The sequence below is a fragment of the Periophthalmus magnuspinnatus genome, chromosome 3, assembly GCF_009829125.3.
Source record: "Periophthalmus magnuspinnatus isolate fPerMag1 chromosome 3, fPerMag1.2.pri, whole genome shotgun sequence".
Classification (NCBI taxonomy): domain Eukaryota; kingdom Metazoa; phylum Chordata; class Actinopteri; order Gobiiformes; family Gobiidae; genus Periophthalmus; species Periophthalmus magnuspinnatus.
Genome location: NC_047128.1, coordinates 25,238,144 through 25,260,310, shown reverse-complemented (window position 1 = coordinate 25,260,310; position 22,167 = coordinate 25,238,144). Strand labels below are relative to the sequence as shown.

General features: G+C 38.9%; 3 protein-coding genes across 4 annotated transcripts; 2 read left to right on the top strand and 1 right to left on the bottom strand.

Moving 5' to 3' along the window:
• Window positions 1–216: 216 nt before the first annotated feature.
• On the bottom strand, window positions 217–5,943 carry tdp1 (tyrosyl-DNA phosphodiesterase 1). Its single transcript, XM_033991357.2, has 16 exons — window positions 5,708–5,943; window positions 4,780–5,380; window positions 4,655–4,698; window positions 4,192–4,247; window positions 4,011–4,107; window positions 3,902–3,936; window positions 3,697–3,789; window positions 3,450–3,617; window positions 3,300–3,378; window positions 3,013–3,189; window positions 2,885–2,933; window positions 1,168–1,234; window positions 969–1,076; window positions 746–848; window positions 572–677; window positions 217–463 (listed from the first exon to the last, which is right to left on the bottom strand). The coding sequence occupies exons 2-16, from the start codon at window positions 5,372–5,374 to the stop codon at window positions 390–392; spliced, it is 1,851 nt and encodes a 616-aa protein (XP_033847248.1). The 5' UTR covers window positions 5,375–5,380; window positions 5,708–5,943; the 3' UTR covers window positions 217–389.
• A 487-nt stretch (window positions 5,944–6,430) lies between these two features.
• eprs1 (glutamyl-prolyl-tRNA synthetase 1) lies at window positions 6,431–18,242 on the top strand. 2 transcript variants are annotated; one of them, XM_033983041.2, is made up of 35 exons: window positions 6,431–6,616; window positions 7,901–7,985; window positions 8,062–8,161; window positions 8,254–8,410; window positions 8,500–8,636; window positions 9,081–9,181; window positions 9,272–9,398; window positions 9,475–9,667; window positions 9,748–9,919; window positions 9,998–10,231; window positions 10,314–10,398; window positions 10,493–10,552; window positions 11,412–11,522; window positions 11,602–11,738; window positions 11,809–12,016; window positions 12,105–12,217; window positions 12,300–12,417; window positions 12,603–12,785; window positions 12,857–13,036; window positions 13,308–13,520; window positions 13,652–13,870; window positions 13,946–14,167; window positions 14,248–14,519; window positions 15,197–15,248; window positions 15,340–15,549; window positions 15,643–15,715; window positions 15,823–15,902; window positions 15,983–16,084; window positions 16,169–16,324; window positions 16,424–16,621; window positions 16,707–16,880; window positions 16,957–17,117; window positions 17,263–17,341; window positions 17,423–17,487; window positions 17,565–18,241. In XM_033983041.2, the coding sequence occupies exons 1-35, from the start codon at window positions 6,574–6,576 to the stop codon at window positions 17,713–17,715; spliced, it is 4,971 nt and encodes a 1,656-aa protein (XP_033838932.1). In that variant the 5' UTR covers window positions 6,431–6,573; the 3' UTR covers window positions 17,716–18,241. The 2 variants fall into 2 exon arrangements, with proteins under 2 accessions (XP_033838932.1, XP_033838940.1); XM_033983049.2 differs by lacking the exon at window positions 13,308–13,520 and having other exon boundaries at window positions 17,565–18,242.
• A 645-nt stretch (window positions 18,243–18,887) lies between these two features.
• glo1 (glyoxalase 1) lies at window positions 18,888–21,450 on the top strand. The gene is made up of 6 exons (XM_033985749.2): window positions 18,888–19,047; window positions 20,215–20,297; window positions 20,584–20,724; window positions 20,809–20,876; window positions 20,949–21,038; window positions 21,136–21,450. The coding sequence occupies exons 1-6, from the start codon at window positions 18,979–18,981 to the stop codon at window positions 21,246–21,248; spliced, it is 564 nt and encodes a 187-aa protein (XP_033841640.1). The 5' UTR covers window positions 18,888–18,978; the 3' UTR covers window positions 21,249–21,450.
• The last annotated feature ends 717 nt before the right edge of the window (window positions 21,451–22,167 follow it).

The following is a 22,167-nucleotide window of genomic DNA, read 5'->3' as shown; positions in this document are numbered from 1 at the left end:
CCCATGTCTCCAATCACAAAAAAGAAAGACATGGAATTTGCTTTTTTAAAGTGAGACCTATGCAGTGAGACCAAATAAGTTGGAAAGTAATTTTGTCCACAGCTTTTACTTTCCTTTTTACATATATAACAATATTTGCATCAAATTATGTACAGGCTACATTTGGATTTTTTGAGCGTCACTTTTCAGGATGCTGAAAAAAAACTGAATACACTTAAAAGTGGTGACTGTTTATTTGCACAAAATCTACACATGACGTCCAACAGCAAACAGAAATGATTAAAAATATATATTTTTACATAATGTAAGTCTAAACATAAAAATATTTCAGAGGACTCTAATCATCTTAGAGTCTTCTAGTGTCTAGTGGAAGGACTTCATAAATGCACTCATGAAGGGACCCAGACATTACCATGTGTGTCCGGGGCCTGGGTGTACGCTATGTTCCAGATCCATGGCTGATCTGTAAACAAACAGTTGTGTGAAAAAATATGTTTAATCAAGTTTCCTAAAGAAGTTTAATGACTGACTCCCCACTAGAGGTCACTGTTGGGTGTAAGCTGTCAGATACCTTTAGAGGTGTAACTTATTGGAGGAAGGTCAAAGGGTACAGGGAATCCAGTGGAAGGTGAAGAAACAGGAAAGGGATTTCTCTGTATAGGGAATGTCTTCATATTCTGAGACAGACAAAATTTTACTATACCTTTATTTCACATTCAAACAGTGGGTAAAGTATGATTCTTACATAGGCTGAGGGCAGGAAGAGAACTCCCAGCTCATACGACCGGACCATTATCTGTGTGTTGTTCTTCTCCAGGGCACCCCATGCAGCTTTTGATAAGTTTGCACTTTAAACATGCAATATGGAGAGATGGTTAAAAGCTCATGAAGACTGGCAGCATTATAACAATACGGTCATTATGTAAATAGATTAAAAGTCAAGCTAATAAACCCTAAACAATACATACCTTGTTATACAATACCAGGCCAGCTCAGAGAAATCTGGAGAAACTCTCATGAATGTCTTAATGTGAGGCATAGCATGAGTCCTCCCAGTTGTGTCTGCCTTCCACCGGCTGAAAAACATGTTTTCTTGTTTATTTTCAAAACTTACGTCTGTTTTGACTCATGAAAAACTGAATATTTTAAACTGGAAGAAAAACTTACTGAAAAAAAGAGTGAAGCCATAATTGTTTCTGAGCTGTCTGAATGCTGTATGGAAGCGAACCTCCCGCTAAACAAAATGTATGGCAATTTATATAACAATTTATACTGACATATACATCCAATCCAACTTTATTTCTAATGCACTTTAAAAACAACAGAGTTAACCAGAGTGCAGTACACAACAGACATTTTAAAAACACAGATAAATGACAGACATACAAATAAATAACTACAAACTGTACACTATAAAAGTCAACATATCAATGAAAAGCTAAAGAGAAAAAGTGCGTTTTAAGAGCTGATTTAAAAGTAGAGAGTGACTCAGCCTGTCTAAGGTGCAGGGGCAACGCGTTCCACAGTTTGGGACCAGCCACAGAGAAGGCTGGTGTATAATTTATATATATATATATATATATATATATATATATATATATATATATATATACACACACACACACACATAACCACACACATATATACATATACACACATATACATACATACACTCACCTAAAGGATTATTAGGAACACCTGTTCAATTTCTCCTTAATGCAATTATCTAATCAACCAATCACATGGCAGTTGCTTCAATGCATTTAGGGGTGTGGTCCTGGTCAAGACAATCTCCTGAACTCCAAACTGAATGTCAGAATGGGAAAGAAAGGTGATTTAAGCAATTTTGAGTGTGGCCGGTCTGAGTATTTCACAATCTGCTCAGTTACTGGGATTTTCACGCACAACCATTTCTAGGGTTTACAAAGAATGGTGTGAAAAGGGAAAAACATCCAGTATGCGGCAGTCCTGTGGGCGAAAATGCCTTGTTGATGCTAGAGGTCAGAGGAGAATGGGCCGAGTGATTCAAGCTGATAGAAGAGCAATGTTGACTGAAATAACCACTCGTTACAACTGAGGAATGCAGCAAAGCATTTGTGAAGCCACAACACGCACAACCTTGAGGCGGATGGGCTACAACAGCAGCAGGGTACCACTCATTTCCACTACAAATAGGAAAAAGAGGCTACAATTTGCACGAGCTCACCAAAATTGGACAGTTGAAGACTGGAAAAATGTTGCCTGGTCTGATGAGTCTCAATTTCTGTTGAGACATTCAAATGGTAGAGTCAGAATTTGGCGTAAACAGAATGAGAACATGGATCCATCATGCCTTGTTACCACTGTGCAGGTTGGTGGTGGTGTAATGGTGTGGGGGATGTTTTCTTGGCACACTTTAGGTCCCTTAGTGCCAATTGGGCATCGTTTAAATGCCACGGGCTACCTGAACATTGTTTCTGACCATGTCCATCCCTTCATGACCACCATGTACCCATCCTCTGATGGCTACATCCAGCAGGATAATGCACCATATCATTAAGCTCGAATCATTTCAAATTGGTTTCTTGAACATGACAATGAGTTCACTGAACTACAATGGCCCCCACAGTCACCGGATCTCAACCCGATAGAGCATCTTTGGGATGTGGTGGAACGGGAGCTTCGTGCCCTGGATGTGCATCCCACAAATATCCATCAACTGCAAGATGTTATCCTATCAATATGGGCCAACATTTCTAAAGAATGCTTTCAGCACCCTGTTGAATCAATGCCACGTAGAATTAAGGCAGTTCTGAAGGCGAAAGGGGGTCAAACACTGTATTAGTATGGTGTTCCTAATAATCCTTCAGGTGAGTGTATATATGGCAAATTAAGTCAAACATACCTGGATACCCTTCTAAACTTGTCCGCACATCTTCTACTGATGGATACAGCTGCAAAAGGGTGGTGCAGTGAATATTGTTGAGTTACTTAGTTTTTAGCTAATCATGAGACAAACGTCTTCTGACATACCAAATAAAGAGGGGGATCTGACCGGAGAGAGGACTTCCCCAGAGTAGTTAATGTGCGTTGAAACTCTGCTGCCAACCATTTGGTTTTGTCTATTCCCATGGATCCAATGCTGGAAAACTGACCAACAACAGGCCACTGTTCTTCATCAGGAATAGGTATAGTATGGTCATACAAAAGCTTAAAAAATACAAAACAAAACTGTTTTTAAAATGATGTCATTATAATGGTTTAATTATACAACTCCATAATAGTCTAGTGGGTACTTTTAAAACATAAAAAAGTAATACCTTTCTCAGCCTGAGATGGCCCCATTGATCCATGTCTGCTCCCACATACCTCCCTGGAGTTGAGCCAATTAAATATACTCTAAAACAGATTTGTTTGTTTTTATTTTACAATAATATAAAAAAATAAGGCTTAAACTTCTGTAAATTTACCTAGTCTCTGAAAGGTCATGTTCTTTGATACGTTGCATCCATTCCTCAAGTTCAGGTGCTCTGTATGTTGCAAGATACTCAAGCAAATCCCTTTTGAAGAAGGTGGGTGACTCACCTGTATTACTGCTGCCCTTTGGTAACCGTGGAAATAGAGGACTCATCCACATCCTGATGTTTAAAAAGACAAAAGCATGGTTTTAAAACTAATTTAAAAAAAAAAACAAATTCCAACACCAAACGTGCTCACCCTTGAGTTTTCTGATACCAGTCCGCTCTAATCATGTTGGATGTCAGAATTATGACTCGAAAACCCTCTTCATACCACAACAACATCATCTTCCTATATCATAAACAGGCAAATACCAGTCTAAAATTGAACTGTTGCATTTATTGTTAACTTACAGCAATGCAACGCAGATAATAAAACAAATAGTATTTCCTGAAATACTTACGTGTGGTGAGTTCCAAACGCAATATCCAATTTAGCCTACAAAAATTAAGAACGGTTGTGAAATGCAAAAACTGAAAAGGTTATTAGAAAAAAGTCAAGTGGAATTTTACCTGGCATAATTTAACATGAGGATAGGGTTGAGCATCTCGGACAAGCCGAGCTTTGGCCTCTCTTTTGTCTCCATGGACAATGAGAACCGGACGGTCTCTGTAAATACAAAGTAGTGATCATTTAGTCTTGCACAACACAATGCACGACTTTTATCATGTTTTTAAAAAAAAATGTATTTACCTGAACTCTTCTGGGTATTGCTTAACCATCCAAGCCACATCAAAGCAGTAGTTGAACTATATGAAAAAGCAAAATGCAATGTGAAGACATAAGGATATTCAATGTAAGTAGAATAAGTTATATGCTTAGGAATGGGTGATATCAACTTAAATTCTGATCTCAGTATTGTCTGTATGATAATATTCTGGCTATCCATTAGATTGTAAAAGTTGTTTTAGGTTGAAGTATTGCACAGAATGAAATGACTGTAAAAGTGTTAACAAACAAGATAATAAATATACCAGTGTTTCGAAGATTACACAGCAGATTAGTTTTATTTTTATTCTTAATGTACGCTTTTTGCAGCCCTTTTATTTGTTTTATAGACTATATTTTCTTGTAATGTTGAATAATATTGATATGGTTATTTTGAAGATATTAATTTTTTAATATATCTCCCACCTCTAAACATAAAGATAATTACCTGAACAGATTCCTTCAACGTTCCAAACAATGGTGAAAGGATGTCTACAATTATACAAAAAGGCATAATACACTTCTTAATTATGCATGAATATTTATTGGTTTAATGTTAAAATACTCACTCACCCTTGATGTGCAGTGCGCCGCTGTTGTACTTTTGGTCCAGCCCAGTGACTTTGTTGAGATAGAAGCCATAGGTGTCATTTAGACTGGGGAATGTGGATTCAAAAAAGTCTTCTGGCTCATCTACGTAGTACACGCGACCATGGGGACTGGGTGGACGTTCATTTGCTACCTTCTGCTTTTTGGCTTGAGGGCTTGAAGGTTCTTTCTTAGGGATATTATTGTTGATAGTTTTCTTCTTAACGTCAGCATCATCATCGTCATCACTATCAGACAGAGCCCACCCTGACCCCTCTGGCACCGCTTTCTTTCTCTTTCCAGCCAGCGATGGACTGGTTTCAAACTTGACAGGGTTCACTTGGTTTGAGGCAGCAGACTTTCTGGCCTCAGACCCAATAAAAAGTGAAGATGTGGAAGTGTCACATTGTTCGGGTTTAATGTCTACTTTGATCGAAACTGAGTCTGTTTTAGGGGGTGATGGAGACTGCAAAATTGTGGTCTTGTCACTTTTTGTTGTTGTTCCAGAAGGAGGAAGGCGTTCATCTTCATCTTCACTACTAGAGATGCTCCACTTGCCATGTTGACTTTCTTGAGACATAACCTACTAAGGGAAAAACACAGGTCATAAAAAGTTTGACACATGACATACGTTTTATGTAATGTTTGGTAACTCTTAAAAGTGCATTATGTAGCTTTTCTGACAGAGGGTCTTGCTAGTCTGCATATAGTCTAATGATTTCCTTGGAATGTTCCACAGTATGATGAATGAATAAATACAAGATAGGTACGTTTAAAATTTCAGTTAAAGCAGTAACATCTCCACGAGAAAACGTGTTGAGATAATGTACCCTCAACCTTTTTTTTGTAGCCCCTTTAGACAGTTAAATCAACTAACAGCACAAAGTTTTCCCCATAGAAAATCTTCACTTACTTTGCACTGTCTTTATTATCCCAGATGCAAGGCCGTAGATTCGTGCAAAAACAACTGTCGGTAGATGTTCTTCTATCTTTGCATTCGTTTTTTCTTTGGGAAGCGTGATTGTTACCTCGTTTTGGAGAGATGCGGCGATGAAGTGCACAAAACATGCACGAAACAAAACAAAAGCAATAAGGTGCATGGGCTCTTCCTCGTGGCGGTGTTATTCTTGGCGCTAAACTCGTTAGTGCAATAGCGCCCCCGCGTGTTACGGAGTAGGAACATGAGCCAAAAAGAGGACAAGAAGAGGACCAACAGAAATAAATATATAATAAAATAATTGCCTATAAAATAATGATAAAAATATGGAATGTAGAAGACTGGTTGTATGTGGAATTGAATCTGTATAAAAATTGCTCTTTCTCTCAGGATAATTTATGTTTTCAAATGAACGTATATTCAATTGTTATAAAATTATAATTTGTTAATTTGTTTTTTGTTTTTGTTTTGTTTTTTTGTTTTTGAGGGTACCATGTTGTCTGTGTTTAATGTGTTTAAAAAAATAAATAAATAAATAAATATTTTGAAGAAAAAAAGTACCTTTTTAACTTCCTTGAACGTGTGCTTCTGGTTGTACAGATATATGTTTGCTATTTTGGATTCATGTCTCACTAATTAGTTTATCCACATTTGTTTCATGATGTTTTATCTGTTTTCATTCCTTGTCCAGTAGAGGGCGTGCAGGAGCTGGAGGAGCGAGCACGTTGTGGAGTGTGCTCTTTAGGTCTGCCTTGTCTGTGGGTGTGTGTGAGGAAGCTTTGGTCTTTCTGCAGACTTTTGCTGGCCAGCGTCTTATATCCTGTGAAATACAACATCACAGCATGGCGTTAAATCTAACTATCAATCCGAGCAATCCTCCTTTGGGTAAGTTGTGCTCATTCGTGTTCGTTCAGGAGTTTAGTTTACCTGCTAGTAGTTGTTAGCATAAGAGTCCCATCATGACAGCGTGTCAACCACCAACTTCAACTGATACATGCACCACAATGTTGACTTCTTAACCCTCTTATTTTTACATGATTAGAACAGCATTATCATTACAACATATCATTAGAGTATTGTGGTATCCCAATAATGGCATAATCATTTTAATTTTGTTGTATTATTGCATAAATGCTACTGCGCACCGGCTCCAGTCTGGGGCTAGCAGAGCTAAGCTGAATGCCGTCGTGGCACTGTCATAACCAGGGCCATGGGAATGCATATCTATGGTCGTTAATTTCCAATCCTTACACACACGTAAATGTGCATATATTTGCTACAACGCGATATTAGCACCATTCAAACGTGCCAAGCAACTAAAATACAAGGATACCGTGGACATGGAGGCTCAGGCTACAGATTTTTGAGACTGATTGTAATTCTGTGATGCAGTTCTATCAAATACAAAAACGTTTAGACATATACATAAATGTGGCAAAATAAAGTCAGGTTATTTATAATGTTTGCTTGTGAACAAAGGAGACATTCCAGTTGTAGCAGTTCTTTGGTTGAACTGGGTCAGCTGGCTGATGCAAGCTCCTTGAAACCAAATGTTGCTGTTGATTGAACGTCTGCCAAACTGGACTTTCTTCCTTGTTCTGATAAATAAATAACGTGAAATTGCATATTTACACTTTCAGTTTAATATTTTAGCACAATATTACTTTGTTTACTACTTTGTTTTGAGCTTTTATTAAATCTATTGTCTTGAGTGCCCTTTTTATAATTATAAGTGAGCTAGAAATGAAAAATGAAAAATAGTGAAAAGTGAAATATCCTTCTTACATAAATGTTAATATAGTGTGCTTTCTCACTCTTAAAAACTTTATCAGAGCTAGTATAAGATCATAAAGTAATAAAGGTAACCGTACTGCTATTTTGTGTTGAAAGTTGCATGTATTGCCTAAAGTAAGAGTTATTTGGAAGTATCCCTGTGGTATCAAAATCCTATTGAGTGTTGAGTCTATTCCTATTCTTAGTATCAAAATTGTTTTCAAATTGTAGTACCGTATTGTGACAACACTAATTCATACACCGTGTACAGCAACTCCAGACTGATGTTGCTACTATTGTCCGCTTTCTGACTTTTCAGTCAAAAGTATGTTTCTGTATGAGCTGATATTCAGTATCTTCAAGTCCTCACATTACATTTTATTCTTTCGGCCAAAGGTGCTCTCCTGGCTGCAGAACACGTGAAAGGGACTGTCCAATTATCAGTGGAGGAAGGCAAAGACACAAAGCTTCATGTGTCAGAGTGAGTAAAAACTATTGTTACATATTTTTTATATATCATGTATGATATTTACAGCTCACATTGTGTCACTCATTAGCGCTATCCAGTTCAATGATGCCAACTCCATTAGTCGCTACTTGGCTCGCGTAGCTCCAGCCCTTGGCCTCTATGGAGCAGACATGATGGAGCAGACTGAGGTAAGCGATGTGATTATGCTCAAAATGAAAAATAGTGAAAAGTGAAATATCCTTCTTGCATAAATGTTAATATAGTGTGCTTTCTTCTTCAGGTTGATCATTGGTTGGAGTTCAGTGCTCGTCGTCTGTGCTGTCAAATAGATTTGGCTGCAGCCCTTTGTGAATTGGACAAGGCCTTGTCATTGCGGACCTTCTTGGTTGGACATTCCCTCACCCTGGCTGATCTGTCTGTCTGGGCTGCCCTTAAAGGTTTGAGACCTCTATAATGTGGTGGAATGTACATTACATAACCTGTTGCTTTTGAAATGCTGCACTACAAGTTCTAAATTTTGTTTCAGGTCATAGAGAATGGCCAAACAAGGGAAAAACGTTCACCCATGTCAATCGCTGGTTCTCCTTCCTGAATGCGCAGGTCCCTTTTTCATCTGTGGGCAATAAGTATGTTGGTAAAAAAGCCCCAGAAGCCAGATCAGGTGTAAGTAAATTTTAGATCCTAATGCTACTTAGGCCTGTTATGATAAAACATTTTGAAGTACAATGTATTGCTGAAGGAAATAGACGAGAAATGATAATATTGAATGCCATTCTAACACTGAAACAATGCCCTAAAGCAGGATTCCTCTCAAACTGTTCTATATATACAGTATTGTTAATGATCATGAGTTGCAATAAATAATTGATACTGTTAATAGTCATAGAAGTTAGTTATTCAACCCTCTACAGCTCAAATCTTATTGTAGTACAGGAATAAAAATGTTCCTCAATAGAAAAAGTACCTACAGTAAATACTAACCCCCCCCCAAAAAAAAATAATTGCTCCATCTGTCAGGTATCAAACGATAAGTAGATATAGTAAAAATAAAATATATAAATAATATGAATGTGAATATATAAAAAGATACTTTTTTGTTATTTTCAGTCTTTGGAGAAGGAAAAGAAGCAGGATGTTGGAAAGTTTGTTGAATTGCCAGGAGCTGAAATGGGCAATGTTGTCGTTCGCTTCCCTCCTGAGGCCAGTGGGTAAGACGAGATTAAAAGGATTTTCTGATTTGTGATATTATGACACTAGTGTAATGCTTGTTTTATACTACTGTCTATTTTTCTGTGTAGATATCTGCATATTGGCCATGCTAAGGCCGCTCTGCTTAACCAACACTACCAGCTGACATTCAAAGGCAAGCTCATCATGCGGTTTGATGACACTAATCCCGAGAAGGAAAAAGAGGACTTTGAGAAGGTTAGAGCGCTATCTTTAATTTAATTTAGTCTCAAGATGAGGTGTCAAAAAACTTAACTTTTAACTGTATTTTTAGGTAATCCTGGAAGACGTTGCAATGCTCCAGATCAAACCAGATCAGTTCACCTACACCAGTGATCATTTCCCTGCTATAATGGCCTTTGCCGAGAAGCTTCTTGCAGAGGGCAAGGCATACATTGACGACACTCCTCCAGAGCAGATGAAACAGGAGAGAGAGCAGCGTATTGAGTCAAAATGCCGTAACAACAGTATGTTGTGATAGAGACAACCATGTGCACTTGTTAAACTGGAACATATTAGTTTATAGGGCACTTTCTGTCTTCTGCAGCTTTGGAGCAGAATATGAAAATGTGGTCTGAGATGAAAGAGGGTACAGAATATGGGCAGACTTGCTGTATGAGGGCCAAGATGGACATGAACTCCAACAATGGCTGTATGAGGGACCCTACGCTTTACCGCTGCAAGAACACACCACACCCCCGCACCAGAAGCACTTACAAGTAGTTGACTTTGTTGATATAGAATAACTTTAAAATAGTTATTTAGCAAATATTGAACACTTTATCTTATTTTTGCAGAGTTTATCCCACATACGACTTTGCATGCCCAATTGTGGACAGTGTGGAAGGAGTAACCCATGCTCTCAGGACCACAGAGTACCATGACCGTGATGACCAGTACTTCTGGTTTATCAACGCTCTGGGTATCAGGAAGCCCTACATCTGGGAGTATGCCCGACTCAACCTTAACAACACAGTTCTATCCAAGAGGAAACTCACCTGGTTTGTTGACCAGGGATATGTTGATGGATGGTAAGCACTAAGCATACACATAATTTCAGTAATTTCTTTTAATTGAACTTTTTTTCTATCATTGCTCCAATGTTTTATACAGGGATGACCCCCGCTTCCCTACAGTGAGAGGAGTGCTTAGAAGAGGAATGACTGTGGAGGGCTTGAAACAGTTTATAGCTGCTCAGGTGTGTTTCCACTATTCTAAAAATGTGGTCTACTTCGGTCTGCATTTATGCGTTTGATCTTATTTTTAAACATTTAAATGCTTTTTTCATCCAGGGTGGCTCCAGATCTGTGGTGAACATGGAATGGGACAAGATTTGGGCATTCAATAAAAAGGTACATTTTGTTTTAAGTGTTCTCGATATTCGCACCATTGTAGCGTCCATTACATCTGGAATGGCTCTGCTTGGCTGGTTAAATTATTTTTGGACATCTCTTTTTCTGTACTGTCCTCCTCAACTGACCATTATTAACAAAAAGTCATCTTCATTGCATTTATTTTTGTATCTTTGTATTTGGCATGAACATCAGAATCATTATTCATTATGTTTATTGGTGTCATTGCTGACATATGTTGCTTTGCCGTCTGTTTAAAGATATTTTAAATTTAATCAAATAAAAATATCACTCCTGTGCTTTAACTCTAACATGCATGTTGACCAACTAAAACTTGCTTTCTTCAGACAGTTGAATTCACTATTCACTGTTTAGTAATGCACAAGAGACTCCAAAATCTTAGTGGTCCATTCACTTGAGACATGTCTCTTCCTCTGTTGTCTCCCCTTCCATTAAATGGCATCTCACTCTTGTGTTTCCAAGCTGCCAATTAGCTGTCTGAAGGTACTCCATCTGCCCTCCAATTTTTCTCTCAAAACTATTGTCATTGTCTTATTTTGTTTGATGTCCATGGGTACATTTTGTTTCTTTTATAAGCCAAGCAGACTGCCATAAATAATACTTGCAATTGTGTTTAGATAAAGGGATTAAGGCTATAATTTGCTCACCAATGGAGATTTTTTTTTATTGCTGTACACAAGCTTATATCATGTCATGAGTTTTCATTTCTATCCTCCTTTTATAATTGTATTGTTTTGTTACATATATATGGCTAAACATTTCTATCATTTTGTTTTATGTATTCCCTTTGAGTTATGCATGTAATTTGTTTGACTAATTGTTTTATTGTATGTGTTAGGTTATTGATCCAGTAGCCCCCAGGTACACAGCCCTGTCCAGCTCATACGTGGTTCCTGTGTCTATTCCTGGAGCCACAGAGGAGAAGAAGGAAATTGCAAAACATCCCAAGGTCAGAAATGTAATTTTACCATGTTAGCTATGCTGATTTGCAGAAGGATGCGTTTTTATCACTTTCTGTTTGTACGTAGAATGCTGATGTAGGAATGAAGGAAGTTTGGTATGGGCCACGGGTTTTGATTGAAGGAGCAGATGCTGAAACATTCTCTGAGGGTGAGATGGTAACTTTCATCAACTGGGGCAACCTCATCATCACAAGGATTAACAAGTATGGATGAAGCAACATATTTAATGCAGTATTCCTGTGGCCTTTATAAGCACTGAATTTTCTTACTTAGAGCTGCTGACGGGAAGGTTCTGTCCATGGAGGCTCGTCTGAACCTTGAGAATACAGACTACAAGAAGACCACAAAGATCACCTGGCTGGCTGAAACAAACAGCGCCCCTCTGCTGCCAACGGTTTGTGTCAACTACCAGCCTATAATCACCAAAGCAGTCCTGGGCAAAGATGATGACTTTAAGGACTACATCAACAAGAATAGCAAGGTTTGTTGAAGACATCCTATGCCTATGATGTTCAGTGACTAATTTGGTTCTCTGATTTGTATTTTATTATATCAATTTACTGTCATAGTCTGAGGAAAAGATGCTTGGAGACCCCTGTCTGAAGAACCTAAAAAAAGGAGACATTGTACAGCTCCAGAGGCGTGGCTTTTACATTTGTGATCAGCCATATGAGCCAGTGAGGTAAAGGAAATGGTCAATTCGTTGTTAATTGAGTCAGTAAAGTTTGTAAAGCTGTCTTAACGGTGACCATGCACATTGATAGCCCCAACAGCTGCAAGGAGAGCCCCTGTGTCCTCTTCTACATTCCTGATGGTCATACAAAGGAAATGCCAACAGCTGGGTCAAAGGATAAGAACAAGAGTCAGGCTCCAAACAATACAGTAAGAAAGCCTCTTTTAGCAGTTCTTATACAATTGACTGAATTTGTACTTCTGGTTTTCTTGATTTTAACTTTTAACAAGAAAAGTTAGGTACACCAGCTTTTATATTACATGCTGCATTTGTGTAACCTGCATTAACATGAACAATGCTAATTTAGTAAATGTCATTGTTATTAAACGCTCAGACCTCCGCAACCAAGACAGCCTCACAATCACCAGCAGCTCCTGCCCCTGCTCCAGCTTCAGTTTCAGCCAGTGGTCTGTTCTCAAGCATTGTGGCTCAGGGAGATGCCGTGCGCCAGTTAAAGACTGCTAAGGCACCAAAAGAAGATGTAGACAAGGCTGTCCAGCAGCTCTTGGCTCTGAAGGTACGTTTTAAACAAAATTTTAGAATAAATCTTTACAATTAAATCATACTTGCATCATTTTATTTTTGCAGACACAGTTTAAGCAGGTGACTGGTATGGAGTACAAACCAGGCATGACTCCACCAGTATCCACCCCAGCACCATCGGCTGCACCAACAGCCGCACCAACAGCCTCTTCCACCTGTCCGTACACACGTGTTTCTGAGCAAGGAGAGCTGGTTAGAAAGCTCAAGGCGGAGAAGGCTCCTAAGGTATAAACTACTATAATTGATCTAATGCTAAGTGGATTGCTCTTTAGTCTTGTATAGCAATACTGCCCGTCCAAAACTGCTTGTATTCACTACACTAATGTGTTGGTGTTGCATTTTCATTTGTCCTCATACTCGTATGTTCTGAGTTGCCGTGTCCCTTATCCACTATTTGTTCACAACATTCTGTCTTTTGTCATCCACCCATTGGCATGCCAGTCAAATTGCCCATTAGAGCCTTCCGACTAAAGAACTGCTTTTTTAATGGCACTAGGACCAGATTGACGCAGCAGTGAAACAGCTGCTGGCTCTGAAAGCAGAGTTTAAAAAGCTGACTGGTCAGGATTACAAACCAGGGATGGCTCCTACTACCCCAATCCTCTCTTCTCCGGCCCCCTCTTCATCTTCCAAATCTTCAGACCTGTATGAACGTGTTGCACAGCAGGGAGAGGTGGTGAGGCAGCTCAAGGCTGAAAAAGTACCTAAGGTATTTGATGTAGTATATACACAGCTTAAAAGTTTCAAATAAAACAAACAAAATGCTGGGCTTGCATTTTGACATTTATCAGACTATATTGGTATATTATTTTCTTTTAAAATGTTCTCCAAACTTTTTAGGATCAAATCGATGCAGCAGTGAAGCAGCTCCTTGCACTCAAAGCTGAATACAAACAAATGACTGGGGAAGACTACAAACCTGGAGCCAGCCAAGCGCAGAAGAGCCCCACCCCTGTCCAGAGCACACCCACCTCAGCTCCATCTGTAGCAGGCCTCTACGAGAAGGTGGCTGAGCAGGGAGAGGTTGTCAGGAAACTGAAGGCTGAAAAAGCTCCAAAAGTATATTCATAATTACAACTGCATTTCACTGTAGCTCTTCATCAGTGAATGAGTGATTGTTTCTTCTTTTATTAGGATCAGGTGGATGTTGCTGTGAAACAGCTGTTAGCTCTAAAGGCAGAGTACAAACAACAGACTGGACAAGATTATAAACCAGGAGTACAACTCCCAGCGAGCCCTGCCCAGCCACAGCCCCCAGCCCAGTCTGCTCCATCCCCACAGGCAGAGGTGCTATATGCACAGGTTGCACAACAAGGAGAGGTGGTGCGAAAACTGAAGTCAGAAAAGGCAGCCAAGGTAAGAAGTCATTCCTTCTTTAAATGAATGCAGCGAGTGAAGTGAAAAGACTTGCTGAAAGCTGGTATTGTTAATTTTAGGAGCAAGTTGACGAGGCAGTGAAGACTTTGTTGGATTTAAAGAACAAGTACAAGGCATTGACAGGACAAGAGTACAAACCAATGGCAGCAGCAGGTGCATCTGGTGGTGAAAACAAGAGTCGCAAAGAGAAGGAGAACAAATCTGAAAAACAAGGAGCTGCTGGAGGGGCTGGAGGTGGAAAGAAAGGCAAAGGAGACAAGCCCAGCCAGGGCAAAGAGGCACCAGGGGGAGCGGGAGGAGGAGAGGGTCAAGGGCCCAAGAAGCAGACACGGTGAGATTGATAAGATGGAAAAATGTTTGAAATTGGATCACTTTAAAAGGGATGATTTTTGGTTAAATGATAATCCTTATTAATCTAGTTTTGCATTATTGTGTATTTGCTGAACAAACGATTGAAATTGGTCTACTCAGCTCACAATAAAATCCGTTATCTAAAATACTGAGTTGAGTTGGTTATTTGAGTTGTTTGAAAATGGAATTAGGCACAATTTATTGAAGATGGACAGTCAAGATTCTGATGAAGCTGTTCAATGTTGAAGTCATGGAGTCGGTGAGTGTCGAGTGACTTGCTTGACTGATCAGTTTGCTTGCCGGGTTTTAGTCATGTTTGAAAAACTTGACGGCACAGCTTCTAGAGTTGTAGTTACTAGAAGCATTTTGTGTATGGTGGAAAATTACAGCTTTTCTTTGTTGCTAGTCTCCAATGTCTGTTGAATTGCACTGTTAATAAGGATTATCCATTTAACCATTTAGGCAAATATTGTATGTCTGTTTGCTGACATTTTGAATGCATGCTGCACAAGCTCCCTTGTAATGGCTGTGTGATGATAAAATCCATGAAAATATATATACTTATTTGAACATAAACTGGCATTTTGCATGTACTTCACTGACAAGATTTGTAACTTGGTACTTGCTGGTCACAAACTTTAACTTTATGAATCGCAGATTGGGTCTTGAAGCTAAGAAAGAGGAAAATTTGGCTGACTGGTATTCTCAGGTGAGGTCTCCCATCGAAAAATGTGTTTATCCCTGCCAACATTATTTCACCATAATATGTATTTTAATTTCACGAAACTGTTCCTTGCCAGGTCATCACCAAAGCAGAAATGATTGAGTACTATGACGTCAGTGGTTGCTATGTGCTTCGACCATGGTCTTTTGCCATCTGGGAGGCCATCAAGGACTATTTCGATCGAGAAATAAAGAAACTTGGTGTGGAAAACTGCTACTTCCCCATGTTTGTCTCTCAGGCAGCCCTCGAGAAGGAGAAGACCCACATTGAAGACTTTGCTCCAGAGGTAGAATTAGTATATTAAAAGCATATATATATATATATATATATATATAATTGTTTTTTTTTTTTTTGTATTTTTATTTGTGCCTTTTCTTAGGTTGCCTGGGTGACGAGGTCAGGAAAGACTGAGTTGGCTGAGCCAATTGCTGTTAGACCCACTAGTGAGACAGGTACTTTCATCGTCTTCAATGCTAGTTTATAGTCTGTCTATATCTATACTTTCACCCTCTTCGCATGATTAAGTTTTGATTTATTCTTTGTTGACTCTTGGTTTTAGTGATGTACCCAGCCTATGCTAAATGGGTCCAGTCCCACAGAGATCTACCAATCAAACTCAATCAGTGGTGTAATGTTGTGGTTAGTATTTTATTTGAAGTCTCTTCCTGAGTTATTTGTCTTGATAATTAAAACATTGTCCTTTATGTTATGTTTTTTAGAGATGGGAGTTCAAACACCCTCAGCCTTTCCTAAGGACTAGAGAGTTTTTGTGGCAAGAAGGTCACACTGCCTTTGCCACCAAAGAGGAGGCAGCGGAAGAAGTAATTCTCCGTCCATCCCCTGATATTGTCTAATTCCATTTTAACATACATGTATATGTTAAAATATTTGTAAAAAATCTCTAGGTGCTACAGATTTTGGACCTGTATGCCAAGGTCTATGAGGAACTGATGGCCATTCCAGTCGTGAAGGGAAGAAAAACTGAGAAGGAAAAGTTTGCAGGAGGAGATTACACTACCACTGTTGAGGCTTTCATCTCTGCCAGTGGTCGAGCCATTCAGGTACTTTTTTAAACGGGTTTATTTTGCGTTTCTACATTTATAGGATCAAAATGAAATATTTATAATGGCTATCTTTCTAATCCCTAACCTCCATTCTAGGGTGCTACTTCTCATCATCTTGGCCAAAACTTTGCTAAAATGTTTGAGATCATGTTTGAAGACCCCAAAAATCCAGGTGAAAAGCAACTGGCCTTCCAGAACTCCTGGGGTATCACCACAAGGACCATTGGTGTCATGACCATGGTCCATGGAGACAACATGGGGCTAGTGCTTCCTCCAAGGGTTGCCTGTCTACAGGTATTCAAAACTGCTCAGATAAAGTAAAAAATAAATAAAAAATGCAACATTGTAGAGTTTACATACAAATATGTTAATGTTCTAGGTCGTGGTCATCCCCTGTGGTGTGACTGCCTCTCTCCCAGAGGAGCAGAAGGAGGCACTGATGGCTCAGTGTTCTAAGTACATGAGTAGGCTGCTGGATGCTGGTGTCAGGGTGAAGACTGACCTCAGAGACAACTACTCCCCTGGCTGGAAGTTCAACCACTGGGAACTTAAGGTTATTATTCTCAAATTCTCTAGTGATGCATTCAAAAATGGAATGAAGAAATGTGCATTATTTTATATTTTTTCAGGGAGTCCCAATCCGTTTAGAAGTTGGCCCCAAAGACATGCAACAGCGCCAGTGTGTGGCTGTGAGGAGAGACACTGGTGAAAAACTGACCATTCCAGATGCTGAGGTGGAAAAGAGGATACCTGCTCTTTTGGAGGAGATTCAAAACTACCTTTTCAAGAAGTAAGATACACCTCTGTGATTTTGAAGATTTCTCTTTTGGCTTGACTATTTCTGTTATGCTTTTAGTTTTATTAAACATTAAATGGGTACCTGACAATAAAATTGTGAGTACCTGAAAATCTATTTTGATCTGACATGTTTGCAGAGCCTCAGATGACTTGAACTCTCACATGGTGGCTGTTGACACTATGGAGGAGTTTCAGAAAGAGCTGGACCAAGGGAAGGTGAGTTGCGCTGCCATACAATTACATTTGCACAATTTCATTATGGCATATACATTTTTATTTCTCAACTTTTTTTCATAGATCGTCCAAATTCCCTTCTGTGGAGAAATTGAGTGTGAAGACTGGATCAAGAAAACCACTGCAAAGTATTCATTACAACATTTACAGTTCATTAGCTGATTTGTTTTGATGTAAATTAACATTTGATTTGTATTTACAACAGGGACCAGGATCTTGAACCTGGAGCTCCATCTATGGGAGCCAAGAGTCTCTGCATCCCCTTTTCCCCCCTGAAGACCCTTCAGCCTGGCCAAGTGTGTGTCAGTGGCAAAGAGCCTGCCAAGTACTATACCCTGTTTGGACGCAGCTACTAAAACAGTCCTGCTTCTACAAGTCAGAGGGCGTTTTCCAAGCTCTGTGTACCTCTTTTCTCATGTCTTTACTGTGAGAATTCTGACAACGGTGATGGGGGACAGTGTCATGTAATATTTAGTTATTATTTAATGCCATATTACACTTTCCTTTTACCTCTTTTCTAATCCCACAACTGATGGCTCAATGAGTAATTCAGAATTTACACAGGACTGGGGTACTGTCATTGTGCCGTTTTAATTATGTAATACTATATGTCAAAATGCCTCAATGGACGCTTTGTGGATAAGCTAAGAGAAAGATCTCCATATTAGATGTATAATTAAATGTAACTTTAAAATTGACTCAACATAACTATAGATACCAGACAAGAAAATGTAGAATTAAAATGTAATGTCTCTTTAACTTTCTTGGTCTGATGAACTCAGGTACTCAAGTGCTCTTCAGTCATCTCATTCAGCTGATGCCATTCAGCGTTACTGTTAGGTTAAAGCAATTATTCAGTGCTCCCAATAAAGTACTTTACACAATATTTTTGAGTTTTGTTTTGGGATTTTTAACGTTGTGTCATGAATACATAGGCCTAGATTTGTTTCCCTCTTCATCTTTGTGAAAAATCGTGCCCTAAACCATTGACTTCAGAATCTTTGTAAAAGTAGACTTAAAACACTAGGACAAAAATATACAGATGTAACTTTCTGTTCAATTTTTGTCCTTAGTTTAACAAGCGGAATTGCAATTTCAATTGGGACAAAAACCGTTCATGAGCTTGTAACTTATACCAATTATATATCATCATTAACTTGTTCGTGGTAATATTTTCATTGGTTAATGCATTTTTGAGTAATTCTACACTTGAGGTTTGAGTGAGACAGATTGTTTTCACCGTCCCCGGTCTCTGTCATTCACATCAGCCATTTTTCAACAATAAAAAACAAGATAGTTTGTTGCTTGCTATCAATTTTGAACTCAAACAGTGGACCATTTTCTATTAATGAGCTGTTTATTAAATTAATGTTGCGTTTTACAATGAACAAAATGTAAAATGTGTTAATACAAAAAGGAATACGTTATCCATCAGCAAAATGCACCCGGGAGAGGGGCTTTTATTTTGAAAGCCAGAGCCAGATGAGGTTGTGGCTTATTTTGAAAGCCAGCGCCGGATGAGGCTCTTGAAGCTGACAGGCAGATCCTCACTCGTCTGCGCTGCGCCCTGTGAGCAGTGAACTGCCGAGTGGCGACTGTAACCAACCACTTTGATCAAAATGAGCGACAAAGGTCTGTCAGACGAGGCAGCAGTGGCGGCGTGCCAAGAGGGACACGCAATAACAAAGGTAGGAGCCCAGTTTACACCATTGAAACTCGCAGCCCTGAACTTGGACCGTGCAGCTACTTGCACAGGCCAAGCCTGCTGTCAGGGCTCGGTGAAGGCGAGTTGCCATCGTTTAGTTTTACCTCTGATGTGGTTGCTTTTTGTATTTTCTATAGGCTATAAATAATGAAGTCTAATAGGCTACCTGCACAATGGCAAGTGGTTTACCTAAAACTTTTACAAAGCATTTGTAAGCTAACAGTGAAAGTTATACTTTTCCCATGTGCGCTTTCTTGGTTAAGAAAATCCTTAAATAAAATAGGAACCGCGCCGGACAAAGTAGACATGACAAGTCTGTGCGTAACGCATTTCCCAGAAAAGTGTTCAAGGCGCGGCAAAGCTCAGCGCATGGGGATTACATTCAAGCCTCTGGAGAAGTGGCTACTTGCTCTGGGGGCGTTTTTAAGTTGAGAGTGTAAATAGACCAATAGTAGGCTATCCAAACGCACGCTGGAGTAGAGTCAGTAGACTGCAGTATTTCGCCTCACCTTTTCACCGTGCCAAAGTGCCAAAGCGCCAAGTGCCAAAGCGCCAAGTGCCAAGCCACATTCCTAGTGTGTACAGTGTCCACTGCACTGAAGGCCCTCCAGGATTCACAGATATAGCCTAGTTGCTTTATTATTATTTTAAATAAACAGAGTATTTTACCATTGACTTCATGAAAATAGCATAAACTACCTTATTTTGAGGTAGGCTATAGGCTACAAATAAGCAGCAGATGGGCCCTCTTACTTAGGCAGGCTACATTCATTCACTATTACTCATTCAACTTTTAACCTGGTAAAATGTTTGAGAACTGGCAATAATGTAGGTAGATCGATAGATGGTTCAAGTCCTGATTCTAGCACTTTGAAATTGTCAGTATATGCAGACATCATTGTGCTGTATCTATAGTTTGTTTTTCTTACAATTACTCCACAAATGATTCTGTTCTGTAGGCACATTTTACTTCCCAGAACATGATGTATTGCTATACATGTATTCTGTTTTCTAAGTAGTGTGTTATATTTTATATTTTAATGTTGATGGATTTTTTTTTGTATGGGAGTAAAAGATTAATAATGATATTATATAATTATATTAAAAGATTAATCTTTTTTTTTTTTTTTTTTTTTTTTTATTCATGCAGGATTTCATGATGCAGCAGACGATGCTCCGTGTTAAAGATCCAGTGAAATCTTTGGATTTCTACACCAGAATCCTTGGCATGACGTAAGTTTGCTTTTTACAGCAAATACTTTCAGAGCATTTGCTGATCACGTAGGGGTTTAATACGTTGCACATATGTAGTTGTTACCACCCTGTTTGCCATTTAAGCCAGAAGATATTTTTTAAAAATGTTTCAGAAAGCTTAATTTCACACACGCAAACTTTTCTTTTAAGAGAATGAGTTCATAAGCACTAAATATTTACTGTGTTGATGTTACTCTAACTGCTAGACCTGCCCCTGAATCTCACTGAAACAAGCCATTTCTCTCTGATGTGCCAAATGTTTCAGGCTCCTGCAAAAGTTTGACTTCCCCTCCATGCGTTTCTCTCTGTTCTTTTTGGGCTATGAAGACCCAAAGGAGATTCCTACTGATGTGAAAGACAGAACATGCTGGACATTTTCCAGAAGAGCTACCATTGAGCTCACACAGTGAGTCGTCACTTTTTCTTTTTTAATTTATGCATTTATATTTATATAAGTAATTCATTTTCTTTCATTCTTTCTTTTTTTTAGTAATTGGGGATCTGAGACCGATGAGACTGCAACCTATCACAATGGAAATTCTGACCCACGAGGCTTTGGTAAGAAGATAAGATAATGTAATCTAATATAATGCAACTGATAATCAATGACTTTTAAATCTTTATTTTTAGGTCACATAGGAATTGCTGTTCCAGATGTAGATGCCGCTTGTAAATTGTTTGAAGAACAAGAAGTGAAATTTGTTAAGAAGCCAAATGAAGGTAAGCTCAATCTGTATATTAATAATACATATTTAATGTTGTGAGTGGAGACTTGTTAAATACATTTTTAACCTTGCTGTTCTCTGACTGTGTCCAGGTAAAATGTGTGGTCTGGCTTTCATTCAGGATCCTGATGGTTACTGGATTGAAATACTTAGTCCCAACAATATGGCAAAAATTGTTCAACAAGGTGAGCAGAAGACAGGCTAAACCGGATGATAATATTTTGTAAGATGGACTGATGAGATGAAAGAAAATTGAACAGCATTAAGGTGACTTACAATACAAGAAAGAAGTGGGTAATTTCTTTTAATAGATTCTGTTGTGGAGTTGTGCCATTTACTACAAGTTGTTTTTTTGTCAAATTGTGTAATAAAAACAGAAGGCACCACCCCAGCTACAATATGTTGTGATTTTATTATTTAAGTAAACACAGGATAAGCACACCATGTAAATATATAATTTTAATTAGGGAAAAAGCAAAATAAAAAAAATTAAAGCCCCAACCATGTGGACGTCTCTCCCATGTGCTCACCATGGACTTACACCACCATGGACTCGTGATCACCTCTGTATGCAACTGTCCAATATGCCATTCTTCCTGACAGCTGTACAGGCCACAATTATCTTTTAGGGTTGTCCTCATGTGTCCAATTACTCCTATGAATTTCATTGGCCCAAGACAAAGCACATGTATCTCCCATCTCATAGGGGTCACTTAAAAAGTGGCACTGTAAAGCCAATTTCTGTGAGTCATGTAAAATAGGAGAATTCATTTTGCACTAAGCTGGTAGGTTCCATGGGGTTGGCTCACTCTGCCAACTTTGGTCCGTTTCTGTTCATGTTTAGTGGGTCTTTCCATCTCTATTGCACTTTTAGCGTCATTCACTTACAATGAAAGTTATGGTGGACCCTAGAGGCAAAATTGGCATTTCTGACCAGGGGCAGGTAACAATTGTCTGCAAAGTTTCAGAAATTAATGTCAAAGTATTTTTTTTCTCCCCATTGTAAATGTTGAGCGTGGCTTTCTAGCATTGATCATTGTGTTTGACATATCATTGTAATCAGTAGCATAGGACGTCCCCATTTACCTGGGACAGTCCCAATGTGAGCCCAATGTTCCCTGTCC

Bases quoted from the DNA above. Each gene is read 5' to 3' on its own strand.
- tdp1 (XM_033991357.2), bottom strand. From the start codon at position 5,374: ATGTCTCAAGAAAGTCAACATGGCAAGTGGAGCATCTCTAGTAGTGAA. The intron at 4,248-4,654 runs GTAATTATCTTT...TTTTTCATATAG, and splicing joins CGTTGAAGGAATCTGTTCAG to TTCAACTACTGCTTTGATGT. The intron at 3,937-4,010 runs GTAAAATTCCAC...TAATTTTTGTAG, and splicing joins CTCATGTTAAATTATGCCAG to GCTAAATTGGATATTGCGTT.
- glo1 (XM_033985749.2), top strand. From the start codon at position 18,979: ATGAGCGACAAAGGTCTGTCAGACGAGGCAGCAGTGGCGGCGTGCCAA. The intron at 20,298-20,583 runs GTAAGTTTGCTT...CAAATGTTTCAG, and splicing joins ACCAGAATCCTTGGCATGAC to GCTCCTGCAAAAGTTTGACT. The intron at 20,725-20,808 runs GTGAGTCGTCAC...TCTTTTTTTTAG, and splicing joins GCTACCATTGAGCTCACACA to TAATTGGGGATCTGAGACCG.
- eprs1 (XM_033983041.2), top strand. From the start codon at position 6,574: ATGGCGTTAAATCTAACTATCAATCCGAGCAATCCTCCTTTGG. The intron at 6,617-7,900 runs GTAAGTTGTGCT...TTTCGGCCAAAG, and splicing joins TCCGAGCAATCCTCCTTTGG to GTGCTCTCCTGGCTGCAGAA. The intron at 16,085-16,168 runs GTAATTCTCCGT...AAAAATCTCTAG, and splicing joins AAGAGGAGGCAGCGGAAGAA to GTGCTACAGATTTTGGACCT.